Raw genomic sequence first — 21,727 nt, forward strand, 5'->3', positions numbered from 1 at the left:
ACCTTTAACCACATATTTTCAAATCTAAAAGGATTCTTCCCCCTCAACATACCACCTGCCTCCACTAGCAAAGGACAATGATTCGACACCATCCTAGGGAGAGTTCTTTGAGTCACATCTAAGAAATGCTCTTCCCAATCTGCTGTCATCAAAACTCTATCAAGTCTAGACATAGAAGGACTATCAGAATCAAGAAACCAAGTATATTCACCTCCTACCAAAGGCAAATCAATCAGTGAATGTTTAGCAATGAAATCTGAGAATTTAAACATAGCAGGACTAAAAGAATTACAGCCAAGTCTCTCAGCCGGATAATGGATACCATTGAAGTCTCCAAACAAACACCAAGCCCCAGCCCACCGTGATCTCACTAAGTCTAATTCTGCCCACATTGCATCCCTAAGACTTCCGTCAGTCGGTCCATACACCCCTGAACAGATCCATTCAAAGCTATCTGACACACCCTTCAACATAATTGAAATTGAAAAACTTCCAACTACTGAATCTACCCTCTCAACAACCCTATTATCCCACACCAGAATGACACCCCCAGCTGTATGTATGGCATCTAAGGCCCCCCTAGTCTACAAAAGGGCTACCCCAGAGACTTTTAACCAAGCTGGAACTGGTACTGTCTAGTTTAGATTCTTGCAAGCATACTATATCACACTTCCATTCCCTTAAGAGATTCTTCACAACATCTCTTTTATGGGGATTATTCAAACCCCTCACATTCCATGACAGCATTTTTAAATTCATTTACCAACAGATGAACCCAAACTAGAGGATTTCAAACTGCCTCTAGAACTTCTACCAGAATGCCCATCGTAATTAATAGATGAAAACAAATTTCTTAACTCCCTCATCACCTTTTGGTTTGAGTTGCTTACCCAACGAGTAGTAACAACATTGGCTTACTGCTCCCAAACCTTCTCAAGTTTTTGAAAAAAATCAATACACTGTCTCTCACAACAATCAATTGGGAAACCCACATAAGTACTAAAATCTTTAATCGTCCTACTCACCCATTCTGAAGGCTCCAAAACCTCTTCCACTGAAAACCCATCTAAACCATCTTCCATAGAGATGAGATCAAAAGAACCATTTGGGTCCCACAAAGCCAAAGGTGTAATGACCTCAGGATTAACAGCCTCGTCATCCTTACCCGACATCAAAGAAGCATCCTAAATCAGTATAGGAACCTCAGAGTCAATCAATCCACAACCCACCTCAGAAATAGGAAACTTCAAGTCCGAACCCACCCTCACTTGGCTCTGAACCTGAACTGGGCACCCAGAATTTTTAGTGGTTGTCGAATGAGCTCCAACAGCAGTATTGGCAATCAAAAACCCAACCCTTTGGTCCACAATTTGATCATCGGCAACTGGGAAGTGTGCCGGTTCTCTATTGGCACTCAAGATAGTCTCCACAGTATCACTGTGATCATTTGAACCCGAAACACTATCATCGGGCTTCATATCAGTCGCAAGAGGGCCGCTTAGCCTCTTGCTAAAGCTCTGGAACTCCCCTACCTCTGCCTTGTGAGACAGTTTCTCATCGGACTTTGTATCGGCAGTAGGGGAGCCACCCAATCCCTCACCGGAGCTTGGGATCTCCCCTTCCTCATACTCGTATGTTCTCGATCCTTGCCCAGTCACCCACTCTTTCATTTGTAAATTATCAGATCCATCGCCTATACAGACATGTTTGGACACGTCAAATAAAAGTTGGCCTGACCCATTCTCACAATTGGGTTGGTGGGCTTGAGCAGGTCGACTTACAATGGGCTGTAAATTACCCCAAGAAACAGTCCGTTTACCCTCACCCACCAAGTCAATAGATATTTTTAAACAAAAGTGGGCCTGGGTCCATTTTAAATGACATGCATGTATAGGCCTGCCAGCTGTTGACACACTAGCAGAATTTTTTGAAGCATCAAATCCCCCCAAAGACTCAAACTGATTACGCTGATCAGTTGTATTTAGAAGTTGTTGCACAACACGTAAATTACTCCCTTTATTTTCGTGGCCATTTAATTTTTTCCAAACTTGGGGTTTTTGCATGTCAACTGCTTTTTCAAATTCTCCGCCTCCGGCCACCACCTCTTCCTCCGATCTAGCAATCGTCTTCCCCAAAAAATGTTCACGTAATCTTCTTCTAAACAAAGTCCAACCACCTATCTTGGTCCCTCTGGAACCTGTAGGCAACCCCTTCTTACACCATTGTGGTATTCAAAGATTTCCACAAAAAAGCCACCCTTGTTAAATCTACTAATAAACTCCAAAAGTTTAGAGTTCTCACGTAAACGTTTGAAAAAAGGTGATTTTCGGAAGTTCCATTGATCTAGGTCTGCCAAACAAGCAATAATCCAACCCAAACCCGAACGACCCACCCTAATGGAGCCATGGAACTTACCCCATCATTCATGAATAGCAGAGGAATCTATCCTACCACCCTCAAAAGCTAAAGAAAAAACCTTTGAATCAATACGAAAGACAGCTGAAATCCTCTCTAACCCCCCTGACTGTGTTTTATGATTGGGCTGTTGAGATTTGGGTGGCTGTGTGGGAGTAGCAGTGGGCTTTGATTGTAAAGTTGAAGGGTGTGAAACGGTATCAGTATGGGAAGCTATGGGTACAGGTATTAAGGGGAGTGGTGGTGGTCCCTGACCAAAAGTTGGCCAAAAAAATTGTGGTGGTGTGAAAAAAGGTAAATAGGGATGATATGGGTTATAAGGATGGCAAGTTGGTAGTGATGGTGGTGGTAGTGATGGTGTATATGGATGCTGAAGTTGGACAGGTTGTGGTGGAGGGGGTTGTGGATATGGTGGAGGTGGTAGAAGGGTAGGGCGAGGTGGTAGAGAGGTCGGCATGCATTTTAGGATTAAGGATATGAATTACAGTGATGGAATTTCCTTGGCCAAACAACCCATAAGCCTTGAATTCAAGTGGCATATCTTGGTGTTTCCATCCTTCAATGTTCAAGGTTCAAATCCCCATCCCCCACTCCCAACTATTGGATAATCATAAAATTATCATAAAAATAGTTAGAATAACTAATAATTACCTTTTCTTTCATAAAGTTTGTACAGAGATCGAATGCATAAGTGACAGTTTAATAGCTAGAATAAGTAGGATTCAAACCCCAAGAACCCACTCCCCTAATTTACCTAGCAAAATAAAAAAATAATATTGAATTTCTATCCAAACCTCTCATCACTTGGAATATGTTGAAGTATTTGTGGTTTAACTACATGTAAAGAATATTGAATAATTACCCCGTACTGAAAATTATTATTTAATACATTGGAGGTATACATTATTCCTTCTATTTAGTTTGTGAATCTCATTATGAGAGGGATAATGCATCTATTTGGCGGTTGTGGGGTTCTGAAAAAAATAACGTATATATCTAATTATGTATGCATTAAATATCTTTTCTTAGCCTTGTTTAATGTAAATTTCGCTAGAACTTGATAAAATGTTTCCCTCTTTAGGCCAAGAAGGAGAATTTTCTTAAGAGCCAGAATCAGAGTACAATAATCAGAGTACAAAGGCTACATAGCACAGTCCAAACACAACCATCCGTACCCTCTTAAACCCAAGCAGGTACCACGCAGATACCATTTCATATCCAACAGATATTTTCCATACGAAGTCACAATAAACATGCCTAGAATATATGCAAATTCTAGATCTTTATTGAAAACAATGGCTGAATCAGAATGGCACCCATTCTCCAAATTTTTAATTCTCACTCCTTTTTGGCTTGTCTGAAGCATGAATTACCTGAAACAAAATTCATCCAAATAATTTAGTTAAAACCCAACTTGGAAATTTGGTGAAAAAACATATTAATTTTAAGTGCTCATAGAAGCAAGCAGACTGGTGTGTACCGTATTAGCAGAACCAGGAATCCAATCATTAGTGGCTGGGTTACATTGGCAAGAGGTGTGGCAGCTAGCCACAGACTCAGGTTCTAGGTGGAAGCATTGGCCATTATTGTCCCCCATTTTGATGAACCCTGTTCCTGTCTAAATTACAAATACTTAAAACAATCAATTTTTTTTTCTCTGCTAGGCAAAGATCCAATTATAAAATTTTAATTGTTTTATTACACGGTCTTTCATATATTATGTCTCAGCATTGAATGAGTAGCCATGTGATTTTATTGGTTTGAAGTTAAGGAAACACAGTGTCAAAACTCAAAACAAATAATAAACTACTTGGTTCTTTTTTAGTTAGTACAATTTTGTGAATAGAACGTATAAATATTTGGAACCCTTTTTTTTTCTTTCTTTTTGGTTTATGAAACATTTTGATAATCATATTGATTTTGTTAGATATTAGTGATGAATTATACAAACAAGTGCCATAAGAGGCTACTAATTTCTTAACTAGAGAAGAAAGAGAGAAAAACAAAATTGCACTGTAGGTGGCAGTATTAGTACCGTGTGGTGCTCTTTGTCAACACAGTTGAGATCCTTGTAATACTCTGTCTCCACAAATTCCTCTGTCACTTTGCCTCCATCGTAGATCAGCTTCTGCTTTAGTCAGTTACAGAACAGAGCATGTCAAATTTTATAGACATGGATAAATAATAATTAACAAAAAGACATCGCAACAAGCGTTTGTAGTCCAACGGTTAGGATAATTGCCTTCCAAGCAATAGACCCGGGTTCGACTCCCGGCAGACGCAAAAACATTTTTCCTGTTAATTATTTTTTTCATTTTTTCAAACAAACAAATTGAGAAATGAATAGAAGTTGTCTAAAAAGAAAAACCAACCTGAGGATCATTTTCGAGACGTTGAAACTCAACGAGTTCGGGGATGAAATTGTTGTTGTTGTTGTTGTTGTTGTTGTCATTATTTGAGTTTGAGTTAGAGAGAGCATCGACATATTGAGTAGAATACTCACTACGCTGAGGCTTAGTGTGGCGCTTTGGAGCTGCTTCATCAAAGTACTCTCTTGCCTTTGCTTCCAACTTTGCTTCTTCTTCCACCGACAAGTGATCGTCACTCCTATTTGGCCTTTCCCTACAGCACTCCATTTTTTTCTCTTATTAAAATTTCTCTCTCTCTCTCTCTTTCTTTTTGCTATAATTGAGCTACAGAATTTAGATATGCCTATGCCTATGCTTAAATAGATGATATCAGATTTTTTTTTGCCTTTGGTTTTGTCGACTTGATAGTACAATCATTTGGGAAAAATATCAACCTTTTTGGAAAAATATCTTGGAAAGCTGGTCTCAGGGACCGGTAGATAGGTGGCAAGTTGGACTTTTTCTCCTAACCGACTAGTAGTTGATTACAAGAATATATTACATACACATATTACATCTATATAATTTTGTGCTCTTGTTTTTAAATTTATAAAATATATAGATATCAAAATATTTTGTTTTAAAGTAATAGACAAATTAGAATGTTTAATGGATAGATTTTAAAACTTTGGTCAAATTAGTTTTTTGAAATATATGATAGAATTTTAAAAATCAATTAGTTTAGTTTATGGTGTAAGATGTAAGTAAAATTCAAACTACAGATTTCTTATTTAAAGACAATAGATTTTACTAGTTGAAACTCCAGGTCTCGAGTCTCTTGTTAGCAATAATCTCTATATGCAAATACAATTTTACATTTTATCATATAACAATACAGCCTCACGAGAAAGCTGTAAAAATGTGTAAAAGAATTGTCTATTAATATGATAATCATCCGTCTTAACTACAAAAATGTGTAAGATGTTGTCTTAGATTGTTTTTTTTTTTTTTTTTTTTTGCTACATTAAGAGTTCCACTATAGGAGATTGAACCCTACGGGCCTACACGTCTCCTATAGGAGGTACCTTAGACAAAGATGTTTGGTGGTTAGTCAATTGTAATATAAATGTTTTATTGCTGAACTCCTAAAAGCTAGTATACCCCAAAATATTAATTTATTGACTCTTTAATAAGAGCTTAGGACAAATAAAGTGTAATTTTTTTAATGAAATTGGCAAAAAAATTATTGCTAATAAAAATATTTACAAGGAGTACATGTTGGGGGAAGACAGTGCCTCAAAGCAAATTACAAAGAAAATATAGCCAAATAATTATACAAATTGTAAATCATAAAGATGCGACCAATACAATTTTCTATAACAAAAAATCTATAACAGAGAAAAAAAAAATGAAGATTATTAAAATCTTTTTTTTTAAAAAAAAAAAACTACTTCCTAAGCTAAATGCATGGGAAATAAGGGTTGACAACCCCTAAAAGCAAATAAGAAAGGCAGAGAGATCAATAAGAAAGGCAGCATATGACTCTTGAGGGACGCACTATCTGACACTTGTGATGGCGCACTACAAAAAAATTAGGCTATAGCCGCATTCGCAAAACACAGCTATAGCATATAAAAAACGCAGCTATAGGCTATAGCTGCGTTTTTATGGCTGCGTTTCCAAACACAGCCTATGCGGCGACGCCATAGCCCTTGCGGGGACCTAGAGCTGCGTTTTCAAAAACGCAGCCCAAGCCGGCGTCTGTAGCTGCATTTCAGGCATACTAGAGCTGCGCTTTTTTACAAACCCAGATGCGACATCTATAGCCGCGTTTCCTATAAAAACACAGCTATAGGTAACATAGAGCTGCGTTTTAAACGCAGCCCAAAAGCAACTATAGCCGCGTTTCTGTTGTCCTGGAGCTGCGTTTTTCACACTCCCAGACGCGACATCTATAGCCGCGTTTCCTATGAAAACGCAGCTATAAAAGCAACCTATAGCTTACCAATCTCAGTCAGTGCAGTAGGACACATCGTATAATTACAAGAAAGAATGGTCCAAGGTATTGATTAGAAGATTTGAGCCCGGAACTTTATGGATTACATGAAGCAGAGAACCATTAATTAGACCAATCACTTGGTCTTGGTCAATAGAAGCTTATAGCTGTAAAAATTTTCCTGGCCACATAACAAAGTATACATGCTTAAATTGACAATGAAATTTTCTTTAAACTTTACCTGTTTTAGATTCTCCAACAAGGTTCCGGACTTCTAATCTGCAATGCACATATTGGAGCTTTGATGGTACTGATCAGTTCTGCCAAGAAAGTAAAGAATATTAAAATTTCAGTTAATTTTGGATAGTCATATGCAAGAGGGTGAACTTCAAAGATAAGGGCTAGATGGGGAGTGAAAGACTACTTGCATGGCAATGCACGAAGATGAAGACGTGGACGTGTACTTTCTTTTTTAAAATTTTTATGTAAAGCTTATCTCTCTAACATTGTTGACTACAGTGATAAAGGAAACAAAAGCATGAGAATGGGTAGCGATTAGGACAGGGACAGATCACTTTGCTGGGCTAGAAAAGGAAAAACTAGTTAAAGCGACTAGGACAGGCTAAACAATTTGAAGAAATAAAGAAGTTGCGAAATAAAGAAGTTGCAAAAGAAACTAGCTAGCCCTCCTAATTGTAACTTAAAGAAGAAAAAACATAGATTCTACCTATTTAAGATAGCATGTGCCTGTCTAGCTACTTAGTGACATATGAAAGAAAGAGAAGTAATCTGTATATAAAAGAGAGAGGGCCAGATAGAGAGACTGCGTGTATGAGTGTAGTCCAGAATGATTGGAGGGAGATGTTTTACCTGCCAAAAAGCGACTTAATCATTAGGGTAATATTTATTGCACACAAATTATTATACATAATTTTACACACATCTAATTTTTAAATTAAAACTGATTGAGAAGTCACAATTTCAATTCAAAATGAAATGCATATAAAATTATGTAATAGTTTATGTATAATAAACAAAACTCTAATCATTATATCACAATTGGTGTGTAAAGTCAAAAGAAAGTGAGTGGGGATTAAAAGCCTACGCCTAAGAGAAGAACACGCGGCTCATGGTACTATCACAAAACAATTTCTCCTTTTATGTACATTTGTGCACATACACATATGGAGGCATGAACAAAACAAAAACGGCCATGAAACATGTTCAAGAAGGAAATGGCCATGAAATTAAGAAGGGTCCACAGTATTTTCAAAAAAAAAAAAAAAGGTTCTCTTAAGTGAAAGGGAAACCCATCATCTTAGAAGATAGGACTTCTAATGATGCAAACTGTCCTTCGCATATTCTTTCCGCAATTTTATATTCCAAAAGCTCTTAACACATTGAGAACTTCAAGTTATTTGCTTTACCCACCACTAATGTCCCTTTTCAACTCGATTCATTATATTAGGACTAGAGAATTATCGCACTCCTAATGTGAAAAACACACATAGTTTGGCCAAAAATAACCGTTTATCACAATCAAGGAAGGAGTATCTTTTAGCTATTGAAAAGAAAAAAAAAATTAACACCTTCAGAATTACAATCACAAACATAATTCTTCTATTTTTTGAGTAAATTTTAATAATTGACATCCATCATAATTTGGAATTGCTATATTTTTCAATCACAAAAATTCTTAAGAGTGTGATGAATGTTATGGGTGTGTGTGAAATAAGAATGCCATTCCAATAAAGAATGATCATAAGCTGCTTGTGTTTGAACTTGCAACATTGTCCTGGAATGGCAAGGAAGAACCAAAAAAATACTGAACTTTATGGAGAAAATTACTTACAAACTCAGTTTCTAAGTTCAACTTCCAAAGTTGCTAGATATTTGAGAAGTTTAAAAAATGCAAGGATTTGGCTACTAATTCAGTTCAGAGGACTAAGAAATCTTGCTCAACAAAAGGAAATCTTTCTATAAAAAAAACAAAACAAAACAAATTTGTGTGCAACCATGTAATAAGCTTTCTATAAAAAAAACAAAACAAATTTGCAACTATTAGATACAATAAAAAATGCAGAAAAATTCAACAGACGCAATACCCATCAAAATCATCAACAATTTAAAAAAGAAAAGGCAATACCTCAAATTGCCTTGTGTTCGAGGGCTCAGGTGACAACTCAAAATCTAAGATCTCTTCCTTTGGCACTACTGCTTTCTCAACATTAGGATTCGGGGAAACCTATAGAATATCAAGCATGTGATTATGTGAAATTACAAATGCATTCAACTATCTCTAAGGACCAAAATTATCACAAAAACTTAGACACATACGATGTCGAGAAAAAACAAACACGGCAATCTTGAAAACAATTTTTAGCAATCCACTAAGCAACCAAATCAGCCTGCAAACAAAACAAATAGTTTCATTAAAGAAAGAATCATCAAACACATAGTTTCATTGTTCGTATTTGGTATTTAACAAATCTAAAGACGAATAAAATCAATTAGGTAGCATAATTCTTCATTCACAAATGAGCAATGCTACATACACAATACTTTTCACAACTGTTAAATTATCAAATTGTTATTGATTCTTATCTGGACTCATCACGAAATTACTTTATTGTTTACCATCTAGAACCAAGCCCAAAAAAAAAACGTGATTCTAGAGTTATTGTTCACAAATATATGTCAAGCACTTTTCCTATAAAAAAAGTTATTAAAAAAAAAAAAAAAATGTCAGCCAAACATTTCATCGAACACGTATAAGACTCACCGTCATGTATATTGGCCCGCTGCACCCACATACTTCCGTGAAGTAAGGAAGTGCACCAATGTGATCCAAATGGCTATCCAATTAACAAAATCAATAAAAATACAGTGATTTCAATCAAAATTGAAAAAAAAAATAACAAAGAAATAATAAGCTTGGGTTGAGAAAGTAAGGTACAAGTGGGTGATGACAATGCAAGTGAAGGCGCTGTCGAAATCGCTGGAGTTGGAGATGCGAGAGAAATCGGGGTAGCTTTGTTTCTAGAAACTTCGCCAATGCCGCTGCCTTGTTCGTCCTCAACGGTCCTCCTGGGTGCGCCAACCTTCAATTCAAAATCAATTTCCACTATCAATACCAAAAAACAAAATACCTAGAAGAAGGGTACGTACACCTGGGTTGGGAACGGTGAGAAGAAGAAGGTAAAGAAGGGAGAGGTGCAAACAACTGAGCCAAATCAAATTTCCAATCAAACCCAAAACCTCACCTTGCAACGAATCTCTGAAATCTTGGCCACTCGGAGCCCGGGAACCAGTTCTTCGCGGTCAAGCTCTCTGAGCGTGGGTCCAAGCAACAGAGTCAGAGGCCAACTGGGTCATCGAGCACGGCGGCGAAATTACCAGGAGCTAGGTTGAGAAGCTGAGTGTTTTTCAATTTAGGGATTGATTGGGTTGAAATTTTAGGGGTTTTTTTGAATTTATAGGAAGGCTATAGCTGCGGCATAAATGAGTTTGGAGCTGCGTTTAAATAAACGCAGGTCTACCACATAGAGCTAGAGCTGCGTTCTTCTAAACGCAGCTTTGACATGTCTAGAGCTGCGTTTGTTAAACGCAGCTCTCAGATATATTGAAAAAAAAAAAAAAAAAAATTCCAGGTTGGAACTAAAGCTGCGTTTTTGAAAACGCGGCTTCAATCCTACCGGGTTAAACGCAGCTCTAACATCAAAAAACGCAGCTTCAGAGATGGTCTCAAACAGCATCCTGAAGCTGCGTTTAAGCAGAATGCAGCTCAAAATTCGACCCTAGAGCTGCGTTTTTAGAAAACGCAGCTCAAAAACGCAGCTTAAATTACCGATTTTAGTAGTGGCGATCAATAGAAGCTCAGGCACATATTAGCAGCAAGTAGCTAACATGCACCAAAAGGAGTCTAATTCTCACCCATTCCTATGATCCCTTTATTGCATTTGGTATATGCATTCTTTGTCAAGAGATCTAGATCTCATTATTATTGTGAGCAAATGATTTTTAAGATAATTATTGTAAAATCATATTGAAAATTTCTGTACAAATGAGTAGAGTGCATGATGTTCAAGATAATTATTGTAAAATATTATAAAGAAGTCTAATAGGAATGGAGTACACATTAGTTATATTCAATTCCATAAACTAAAGGAACTTTACCAAAAAAAAATAAATAAATAAATAAACTAAAGGAAACTAATAACATCATGAGGAGGTTTGGAGGAGAATCAAGCACCATTGGATCAATTAACACTAGTTTGATAATTTTTTAAGTTATTTTCATTTTAATCCTTTATGTTTCAATTTTTTTTATTTTAATTCTTCATATTTAATTTTGTTTTTATATTGGTCATACTACCCATTTTATGTTAGTAAATATGATAATTACAGGCAAACACACCCAAAAAAAAAAAAAAAACTTAGAATCTTTTTTGACCTCACCTTTTAGAAGATTCAAATCTTCTAGAGTTCCTAAGATACTTTACGACATTAAGTTCTTTTAATCTTAACCTTACATTTTATAATGAATGGTTCAAGTTAAGCCATGTTATCAATCCACTTAAAAAAACCTTAAAATAATTAACCCACCTTAACTATAATGATTCCACCTTAGCTTTTGAAACTAAGGGCTCGTTTGGATTGGTCATGACTCAATTTTCACAACTCATAATTCAAAATTCATAATTCAAACTCAAAACCCATAACTTATAACTCAATTCTCCCTATAACTCAAAAACTCCAAAACTTTTGTTTGGTTACAAAACTGAGTTACATATCTCAGCTTTTAACTTCACTTTTTACCAAAGTGGTGGAGCCCACCCCACTAACAGTAAACAAAATTGCTTGGAGACGGAAGATGGAGATATGAGCAGGTGAAAAATCATAATGCTGCATGCATGATGTCAATCCTCAAAAAGAAGAACTTATCAAATTTGGGATTTATTTTTTATAATAATTAAAGGAAAATGTTAATGAATGTCCTAAAGACATTGTTTTAGGAATTATTTTTATAAACATTTTATGGGAAAATGATAAAACAATTAATTTTTTGACAGTTTTTTATATTTTTCATAAAAGTGGTGTTAAAAACTTTCTTAATATGATTTATTAACAATTATTCTAAAGACACCTGTTAACATGACTCAATTCAATAAGGATAAAATTTTAGACAAAATTTAGATACAGTACCTTAGGTGCTGTTCTTTAAGTTCCACTCTTAAAATTCAATCATGTGGCTATTTAACTTAAAAATACACTTCCATCCCATGAGAAAAAAATCATATGGCAGAATTTTAAAATGGGAACCTAAGAAACAGCACCTACGTATTGTACTTAAGTCTTGCTCAAAACTTATGTATCGCAAACATCTAATTGCATTAACCAATAAAGATTATTAGCAGCAAGTAGCAAACATGCACCAAGAGAAGTTTAATTCTCACCCATTCCTATGATCCCTTTATTGCATTTAGCATGTGCATTCTTTGTGAAGAGATCTAAGTCTCATTATAATTATGAGTAAATGATGTTTAAGATAATTATTGTCAAATCAAATTGAAAATATGAATGGAGTGCGTGATGTTCTAGATAATTATTGTAAAATATTATAAAGAAGTCTAATAGGAATGGAGTACACATTAAATATATTCAATTCCATAAACTACAGGAAATTAATAACATCATGATGAGGATTGGAGGAGAATAAAAAATCTCAATTAATACTACCTCCGTCTCAATATGTTTGTTCTCTATTCCATTTTGGGATGTCCCAAAATATTGTCATATTTTTAAAAATAAAAATTATTAATTTATTAATGTTCCTATTATATTCCTACTTTATTTTCAAAACTATTTGAAAAGAAAACTAACTAATATTTTTTTAAAACAAAATTAATTTAATTGGGGCACCTTTTTAATTGTCTTATTAAGAATAACTCTTTTTTAAAAAGCTGATAAATTTATTTAAGGGTAGTTTTGTAAACTTATACATTTTTATAGGGCAAACAAAACAATAAATGATGTTTCCTTAAAAAGTTTGACTTTTCAAACAGGACAAATAAATTGAGACGGAGGGAGTACTAGTTTGATAATTTTTTAAGCTATTTTCATTTTGATCCTTTACGTTTTCATTTTTTTCATTTTAATTCTTCATCTCTAATTTTGTTTTTATATTGGCCATACTACTCATTTAATGTTAGGCATAAATGCACTTTTAGTCCTTACATTTTGGCTTTATTCTATTTTGGTCCCTACATTTTAATTTTACCACTTTTAGTCCCTAAACCAATTAACGCGTGTTATTTTCGTTCTTTCTGTTTGTCAACCGACGAAAATATCTGAAGTGGCTGGCAGAGGAATTAAAATATTATAAAAAATGCCACATCAACATCTAATTTTTTTGGGATAATTACAATAAACCCACCTGTAGTATGACCCGTTTTCACTTTACCTACCCGTGGTTTAAAACTTTACACCTGATCCACCTGAGGTTAGTTCCGTTAGCCTTTCGTAATCCATCTCTCCATTTGCTGTTAGAAAAACACATTTTTAGGGAAAAACAAACATAACAAAAATCAAAAAGTAAGGGTTTTGATTGCTTAAGAACTTCTAAAGAACAAAGTGGAGGAATAGCGCACACAAATCCCACTCTGATCTTGGCTTCTCTCCCCACTGTGGCTGGGATTCAAAGTGCGTTTGAAGTTGGAATGGGGGGTGGGTTTGCTATTGTGGTTGGGTTTCATTTGAGCTACCTCAAAAAAATCCCTTCTTCTTCTTCTCTCGACGGCCCTTTCTCCCCAAATCCCCTAACTCCCCAAAACCCCACTTTGGCAGAGAAGAGAAGAGAAGCAAAGGAAGCTTAGAAAGAATGAGGTATTTATTTGTGGTATTGGGTAATTGTTGGAAATGGATTCAGATCAGGGGAAGCTATTCATAGGTGGGATTTCATGGGAGACCACTGAGGAAAAGCTGAAGGAGTACTTTGAGAACTATGGTGATGTGGTCCAGATAGTGGTCATGAGAGACAAGACCACTAGTAGACCCAGAGGCTTTGGCTTTGTTGTCTTTGCAGATCCTTCCATTCTCAATAGGGTTCTTCAGGACAAGCACACCATTGATGCTAGAATGGTCTGACTCACACCTATAATGGGGTTTTCTTCTTTTTTTTTTTTAATTTTTTTTTATTTTTTTTTTATTTCCTAGGTTTTTGTTGTCTGTTGGTAATTGTAATGATTTGGCTTCTGGGTCTTTTTTGTTTGTTTGTTTTCTTATTGGGTTATTGTGGTTCTGCTTCAATTTTTTTTATGCTTGTTTGTATGGAATTTTGAGTTTTTGGGTATTTGGAAATCTTATGTTCTTGTTGCGAAATTGTGGTTCTGTTTAATTTATGCTGCCACTGATGTTTGTTCTTGGGATTTTGTTGTTTCTGAGTTTAATCGTGATGGGGGTAATGTGGTTTCTCATTTTATTTTGTTCAATAATGTTGTTTTTGAACTCAAATTATCCTGTGGTTTGCTATTCCTTCACTTTGTTCTTATAGAAGTTCTTAAGCAATCAAAACAAACAACTTTTTGATTCTTGTTATATTTGTTTTTGCCTAAAAATGTGTTTTTCTAACGGCAAACAGAGAGGTGGGTTACGAAATGCTAACAGAACTAATCTCAGGTGGGCAAAGTGTATAGTTTTAAACCATGGGTAGGTAAAGTGAAAACGGGCCATACCACAGGTAGGTTTACTGTAATTATCCAAATTTTTTTTTATAAATAATTTGTCAATTTTAACTAAATAAAAAAAAGAAAAAAAAGAATTAAAAACAATAAAATATATAAATTTAGATCTAATTCATTTTAAACAAGAACATATCACAAATTTAAACATCAATACAAGAACATAAGACCACGAACCCAGAACCAAACCCAAACTCAAATTTAAAAACACAAAGAACACAATGACAAACATAAACTAGATTTAAAAATTTGAGCATAAGCCTCTCTCTCTCTCTCTCTCTCTCTCTCTCTCTCTCTCCATTACCAAAAAACCCTTTGTCTCTCTCTTTCTCCGATGGTTCTCTCAGACAAATCTTCGTGTCAATCTTTGATCTCGAGCTTCGTTTACTCCTCTTCCTCCACCATCTCCACCTCGCACAAATCCTTCAGTCTTGACAAGACCATGCTTGGTGCTGCTGCTCTAGCAAGCTCCAACAACGGCGTCTCATCTTTGACTAAGAACTTCATTGTTTCGGCGCTAAGCGAGCCGGCAAGATCGAGATGTACTCGCCGGCCTTCTACGCCGCTTGTACTGCCGGCGGTATTCTTAACTGTGGTCTCACTCACATGGCTGTCACTCCTCTCGATCTTGTCAAGTGCAATATGCAGGTCTGATTCTTCTAGATCCCTCGCTTTCTTCCGTTTTCAGCTACTTTTTGGCTTGGGTTGATGATAGTGGGTTTTCTCTAAGATTGGTGGCTGTGGCGTTGTGAACCCCAAGTAGTGGTGGTTGTTGATTGGTTTGGATTCGTTGGTTGTGGTGGGTTTGATGATTTTTTCATGTTGGAGGTTTCAATGGAGGATGGGGATTTTGTATGAATTTTTGCATGTTTATTTGATAAGAAAATACAAGAAAAAAAAAAAACTTAGATTATTTTAATTTTCTGGGCAACCCGAAGAACATGTTACCCATTGTTATTCCGAAAATAATGAAAAAAAATTTATTTAGGTAAAATTAATAAATTAATTTTTTTTAATTTAGATGTTGATGTATCATTTTTTAATGTCAAAATAATTTTTTTTTTATTATTATTTTAATAGTGTTGTCAATCATGTCAATTTTTTATGTTAGTTGGCTGACGTTAAAAACTGATATGACACGCACTAATTGATTTAAAGACTAAAAATGATAAAATTAAAATGCAAAGATAAAAAAAAAAAAAAAAAAAGAGTCAAAATGTACATATTAAAAGTGCATTTACGCGTTTACGTTAATAACAATAAGATTACCTTAAATGGCAAACACAGACCTAAAAAGAAAAAAAACTTTGAATCTTTTTTGCCCACACTTTTTAGACCCTCAACCAAACAAAACATAAGTGCTCGGACCCAAACCAAAGGGCAATAATTAATGGATAATAAAGAGATGGGAAAGATGGTCCACGTGACGTGACTGGTTAAACAGAGTCAACTAAAGTCACAGATTCCAATTTTTTACTTTTTTTATTATTTAAATTAAGGTACTTTTAAAACATTATTTAATAATTTATTTAAAAAAAAAATTGACACCATTTTTATAATAAATAAATATCAAAATATTAATCCTTATTTTTTTCTATAAAAACTTTATTTAAACAAATTATTAACCAATAACATTTGTTAGTATTTTTTTATTTCCGCCGTTCTGCTTAAAAAATCACAGAATCCTGATCTCTACCGTACACCTGTCCCCCAGTAACATTATAGTACGACTCAGATGGGGAGTATCCATATACTCATTGATAATTAAGGCCTGTTTGGTGCCCAAGTTTAAACTCAAATTTTCATATTATAAACAATATTACACGTATTTTTATATTTTTTTTACCTATACATATTTTAAAAAACTCCAAACTGCAATTCTTAAACTGCTCTACCAAACAATCTTAAGAAGTCGTTTGGTAATATTGTTTTAGTAACGTTATTTATATATTTTTTTAAATATATATATTTAAAAAAAATATAAAAATATGTATAATATTGTTTAAATATTGAAAACTGTAGTTCAAAATACACTGCTAACCCCTTAATTCCCACAAACCAAGTTGTGTGACTATTCTCCAAAAAAAAAAAAAAAAAAAAAAAAAAACATAGAAATGATTCTATGCTTTATAATAAAAGTTTGGGTGGGTACGGTGGGCACAGGCAACTTCCCAATCTTCTCTCACTCACAATGTTCAGTAGCGTCAGTTGAGAGCTGAGGACCCATAGTCCTTTATCATAGCAGTACCTTTCCTTCCTAGCCAAGCCAGAGAGACACTCGCAGGTCCACTATTCCACCACCACTCAACTCTCAAGCTCAGCGCTCTCCACTCTCCAGGAATAATAATAATACTAATAATAAAGCACCTCCAATTTGAAACCATAATTGACAGACGCAGCCTCTTGATTGTTGACTCACAGAGAAATTCAGAGAAGCAAACAAGATTTGGTTTTAGTACACAGTGACAAACAAAAGTACACAAATAGGTTAGACCTCTTTGCTAGAGGATAGCTATTGTAGAACTTAAACCCTTGTAGCTGTTGTTTCATTTTTTCTTTGTTTTAATTTAATGACATTCCCTTTTTTGACAAAACCTTGTTTTTTATAGGTTTTTTTGACAAAGATGTTTACTTGTTTTAATGACATTTTACTTTTTTGACAAAGTTGTTTACTTGTTTCAATGACATTTCAATTAAATATTGCAAAAATAGGAAATTAGACTTTGATGTTAATTAAATGAGCTTCATTAATCAATTGCACTTGCGTGTTTCTTTTGTGTCCTGCTCTGCTCATTTAATTATGTGCGAATAATAAATAATAAAGGGTCTTTGTTTTCTTAAATGCTGGTGGAAAAGCTTTGATCTGATTCTCAAGAAAAAAAAAGCTTTTAGAAACAGTCAGTGAGTGTAGTGCTTGAGCTCTGAGTTTATCTGATCTGCTGCTTCTTTCTTCTCTGAAGAAAATGACGAGCAAGGCGTCAAATTTCTCGGATCTGATCCAAAGAGTCGCCGCCTCTTGCTTGCTTCATCCACTAGCCGCGAGCCGCCACGAGAATCGAGCTGGAGATGAGGAAGACGAGTCTGAGTCCGAGTCAGAGTCGGAGGCAGAGTTCAAGTCCGGAGAAGAAGAAGAAGCAGCAGAAGAAAAGGAAAAGTACAAGGAATGGTGGGAAGGGACGAAGGAAGAGGCGAGGATAGAGAAAATGATGGAGATGGAGAGAGTGATGAAGGAAGTGTTCGAGGCAGTGTCGTCGATGAAGAGAGCTTACTCGACCCTGCAACAAGCGCATTGCCCGTGGGACCCGGAGAAGATAAGGGTGGCTGACGTGGCTGTGGTGGGTGAGCTGAAGAGGCTAGCTGTGTTGAGAGAGAGATTTAGGAGGAGTAGCTACAATGGAAGTAGAGAAGGAGGAAGAAGTGGAGGAGTAGTGGGGGTGAGAGAGGTGGTGGCGCCGTATGAGGCGGCGGTGGAGGAGCTGAAGAGGGAGGTGAAGGTGAGGGAAGTGGAGGTGGAGAATCTGAAGGAGAAGCTTAGGAATGTTGCTACACTCACTACTGCTACTACTACTACTGTTACCAATGGAAAGAAGGGAAGGTCCCACTCTCACTCTTTGTCAAAAAAGAAGCTTTCGTGCACTCTTCAACCTCAAGGTCAAGCTCTAAAATTTTATCCTAATGTTTTTTCTTTCCTAAAACTTTTTATCAATTCTACTACGACACCTCGATTTGTTGGGTAGTTTTTACTTTTTACAGTTACACCCCCATCTTTTCACACTGCACACTTCAGTCTTCATAGTTTTTTTTTTTTTTTTTTTGATAAACACTTCAGTCTTCATGGTTCTTTTAGTTAATAAAATGCTGAAACTAATGGCAATCTTATTACAAAGTGATGTCACAATAAATGCAACTAGTGCTAGATGTACATTAATAATATGAGAAATAAATTTCTTAATTACATTTTTGGATAGTGTTTAAAAAATTGACACTTAGCTTTGTTTAGTAAAATTGCTAATAATCCTAGCATCAATACTTATAGCTAGATGTATGTTTTAACTGTTTACATTAATTCAAAACCAATAGTATCATTAACTTCTCCCGGCATTGGAACTAAAACTAGTAATTATTCTGTAATTCAAAAATACAACAATGCTATTCTCATTTCTCTCATATGAATAATGAGTCTTACCATAAATTTAATTAATAGGACCATCATTCAGGTGAAAGGAGGGAGTACTACTAACCAAATAGTTTTCCAGCCGAAATTGTTCCTCTCCTCCCCTCTCCTTTTTATTCCAAAAAAACAAAAAAGGGAAAGAAAGTATTTTCTTCTCAGTTATGACTAGAACTCACTCAATTTAGTTCCTTGAATTTTACTTCAATTGTTAAATTAATCATGAAAGTTTAAATTTTGTCAATTAGTTTGGTCATTTGGTCCAAGACTGTTAGTAAACAACATTGTTTGAGCTTTTTTTCATTAGAAACTTAATTGAAACCATTCATGAGATCTACCACTTAATAGATCTTATTGTTTGATGAGTGATTTTTCTAAAGATTTAAAAATGTTTACATAGCTACATTTGCTAACAAATTTGGACGGAAGGTCTAGATTGTCTCATTTTGACAAAGTAAGAGCATCTACAGCAGTGGAGCTAAAAATTTAGCTTTTTAGCTCCACCAAAAGTTACTTTATCTATTATACCTACACATATGCTGCAGCAGTGGATCTATTTTAGCTATTAACGTAATAAAATAATATAAACATCACAATAAAATAATATACCACCTACAATAAAATAATATACCACCTATAATAAAATAATATATCCCACTACCCAAAAAAACAACCCAACACCATCCACAACCACCTCTACTATCAGCCACCACCACCACCAGACACAACCAAACCCACAAACAAAATAAAAAATCAAACCACCATCATAGTCACCAATCCACCACCACAGCCACCAAACCCACAGGAAAAAAAAAATCAAACACCGTACCACCAAACCATAGCCACAACAACCACCATCGCCACCACCACAGCCACCAAACCCAGAAGAAAAAAAAAAAAAATCAAACCCACAGAAGAAAAAAAAAAAAATCAAACATCATTCCCATATGAAAATACATTAAAAAAAAAAAAAAAAAAACAAACAAACAAACAATTTCAATCACAGTAAAGAGAATATAGAGATGGCGTGGGTCTGATCAGAGGACTGGGCGGAGGCGTTGATCGGCGGAGTGGGGAGGACTGGGCGACGTGGGTCTGATCGGAGGATTGGGCGGAGGCGTGGATCGGCGGCTTGGGGCTTGGGCCGGTGACGTTGAGGCCGGCAGAGGGGCACGGACTGGGCAATGGGGTTTGGGGAGATTGGCGATGGGGCTTGGCGTGGGTCGACGAGCTGGGTCGGTGGAACAAGTCGGCGGTGAGGGAGCTGGCTGGCGAGCTGAGGGATGAGGGAGGTCGGCAAGCTGAGGGATGAGGGATGAGGGAGGCCGGCGAGCTAGAGAGAAAAAAAAATTGACCCATGAGCTGAGGGATGAGGGAGATGAGAGACCGGTGAGCTAGAGAGAAAAAAAAATTGAGGAAGAAAGAAGAAAGAAGAGAAGCCGGAGAGAGAGAGAGAGAGAGAGAGAAAAGGAAAGGAATATTTTAATGAGAGAGAAGAGAGAAGTGAAATAATTTTTTTTTTTTTTTCTTTTTTAGCTTTGAGCTACAGTGCACATCTATCTTACTGTAACTGAGGAGCTAAATCTAAAAAAGATTTAGCTCCACTGCTACGTGATGGTTTTTTGGTATTTGGAGCTAAAAAATAGCATTATACCTATATAGCACCACTACTGTGAGTGCTCTAAGAAACTAAAATTGACAAAAATTAAACCTTATGGACTAATTCGACATTTGAAGGGGGGAAATTAGGTAAAGGACTGATAAAATTTTAGCCTAAATTGTAGGAACTAAAACAATAAAAATTTCCTAGAAGGTTTTACGTTCTTCTGGTTGTATTGATAATATGTAAGGAATCTGATAACCTACTTTTAATTGTAACAGGTGCAGTAGCCCCAACTTCTGAGCTCTTTGAAACTACAATGAGCCAGGTTAGAGAGGCATCCAAGTCCTTCACATCCCTCCTCCTCTCCCACATGCGCTCTGCCCACTGGGACATTGCTGCTGCTGTCCGTTCCATTGAAGCTGCCACCACTGCCACTGATAGTATCACCTTTACCAACAACACTTCATCTGCCATTGCTAGCCACCATGCCAAATATGCTCTTGAATCCTACATTTCCCGCAAAATCTTTCAAGGATTTGACCATGAGACCTTCTACATGGATGGCAGCCTCTCATCCCTCCTCAATCCAGACCAGTTTCGCCGTGACTGCTTCACCCAGTACCGCGATATGAAGGCAATGGACCCTTCTGAACTTCTTGGGATCTTGCCGACCTGTCACTTTGGCAAATTCTGCTCCAAGAGGTACCTTTCCATTGTTCATCCCAAAATGGAGGAGTCCTTGTTTGGAGACTTGGAACAGCGGCGCCAGGTATTGGCCGGGAACCATCCTAGGAGTCAGTTTTATGTTGAATTCTTGCAACTTGCCAAGGCTGTGTGGCTGCTTCACTTGCTGGCATTCTCACTTGACCCAGCACCTAGTCAGTTCGAGGCAAGTCGGGGAGCTGAGCTTCATCCACAGTATATGGAGAGTGTTGTTAAGTTTTCAAACGGGCACATGCCTGCAGGTCAAATTGTGGGTTTCCCAGTTAGTCCTGGATTCAAGCTTGGAAACGGTTCGGTTATTAAGGCTAGGGTTTATCTGGTATCTAGGACGTAAGGCAAACAATTGAGGTTGTTATATGTCAAGCTGGCTGTTCTTAAACAATTAAAGGGCTTTTTGGGATTGTTTGTTTATTACTAATGCTGTTAGGATATCATTAGGTTATTCTTGTAATTAAGACGGTTAGATCACTAATGAGAAGGTAAATGTAATATTAACATTTGCTGTTTTTGGAACCGGATGTAGCCACTTCAGATTCTAGACTTGAAATCTGGAACCACTTAATCAGTCTTAATTGATGTTTTCCATTTTGTTCCAAACAATGCAGGCTTATGTTTCATTGTTAGAGCTATTGCCATCAATGGAGGACCATGTTTATGCGTAAGATACCAAGATATATTGCAGATGAAACAAGAGTTCTGAAATTCATTTCATTGCAGTTTCAAATATGCCTT

The 21,727-nt window shown here is 36.1% G+C and overlaps 2 protein-coding genes, 1 long non-coding RNA gene and 1 other non-coding gene across 4 annotated transcripts; 2 read left to right on the plus strand and 2 right to left on the minus strand.

Moving 5' to 3' along the window:
* Positions 1-3,472: 3,472 nt before the first annotated feature.
* LOC115985427 lies at positions 3,473-5,147 on the minus strand. Its single transcript, XM_031108367.1, has 4 exons — positions 4,788-5,147; positions 4,451-4,543; positions 3,896-4,033; positions 3,473-3,788 (listed from the first exon to the last, which is right to left on the minus strand). The coding sequence occupies exons 1-4, from the start codon at positions 5,049-5,051 to the stop codon at positions 3,747-3,749; spliced, it is 537 nt and encodes a 178-aa protein (XP_030964227.1). The 5' UTR covers positions 5,052-5,147; the 3' UTR covers positions 3,473-3,746.
* Positions 4,627-4,698, plus strand: TRNAG-UCC. Its single transcript has one exon. It is a non-coding gene; the product is annotated as a tRNA-Gly (tRNA).
* A 1,657-nt stretch (positions 5,148-6,804) lies between the features above and the next one.
* LOC115985433 lies at positions 6,805-10,127 on the minus strand. The gene is made up of 6 exons (XR_004090573.1): positions 10,023-10,127; positions 9,716-9,860; positions 9,542-9,614; positions 9,097-9,167; positions 8,906-9,004; positions 6,805-7,079 (listed from the first exon to the last, which is right to left on the minus strand). It is a non-coding gene; the product is annotated as an uncharacterized LOC115985433 (long non-coding RNA).
* A 6,546-nt stretch (positions 10,128-16,673) lies between these two features.
* On the plus strand, positions 16,674-21,664 carry LOC115985439 (protein GRAVITROPIC IN THE LIGHT 1-like). The gene is made up of 3 exons (XM_031108376.1): positions 16,674-16,985; positions 17,459-18,149; positions 20,551-21,664. The coding sequence occupies exons 2-3, from the start codon at positions 17,462-17,464 to the stop codon at positions 21,327-21,329; spliced, it is 1,467 nt and encodes a 488-aa protein (XP_030964236.1). The 5' UTR covers positions 16,674-16,985; positions 17,459-17,461; the 3' UTR covers positions 21,330-21,664.
* Positions 21,665-21,727: the final 63 nt, after the last annotated feature.

Source organism: Quercus lobata, chromosome 1 (assembly GCF_001633185.2).
Source record: "Quercus lobata isolate SW786 chromosome 1, ValleyOak3.0 Primary Assembly, whole genome shotgun sequence".
NCBI lineage: Eukaryota > Viridiplantae > Streptophyta > Magnoliopsida > Fagales > Fagaceae > Quercus > Quercus lobata.

What these genes read in the sequence shown, in the direction of transcription:
- LOC115985439 (XM_031108376.1), top strand. Translation starts at nt 17,462, where the DNA reads ATGACGAGCAAGGCGTCAAATTTCTCGGATCTGATCCAAAGAGTCGCC. An exon ending in GTGCACTCTTCAACCTCAAG is followed by an intron (nt 18,150 to 20,550) that starts GTCAAGCTCTAA and finishes TAATTGTAACAG; the next exon opens with GTGCAGTAGCCCCAACTTCT.
- LOC115985427 (XM_031108367.1), bottom strand. Translation starts at nt 5,051, where the DNA reads ATGGAGTGCTGTAGGGAAAGGCCAAATAGGAGTGACGATCACTTGTCG. An exon ending in GTCTCGAAAATGATCCTCAG is followed by an intron (nt 4,544 to 4,787) that starts GTTGGTTTTTCT and finishes TGACTAAAGCAG; the next exon opens with AAGCTGATCTACGATGGAGG. An exon ending in TTGACAAAGAGCACCACACG is followed by an intron (nt 4,034 to 4,450) that starts GTACTAATACTG and finishes TTTGTAATTTAG; the next exon opens with ACAGGAACAGGGTTCATCAA.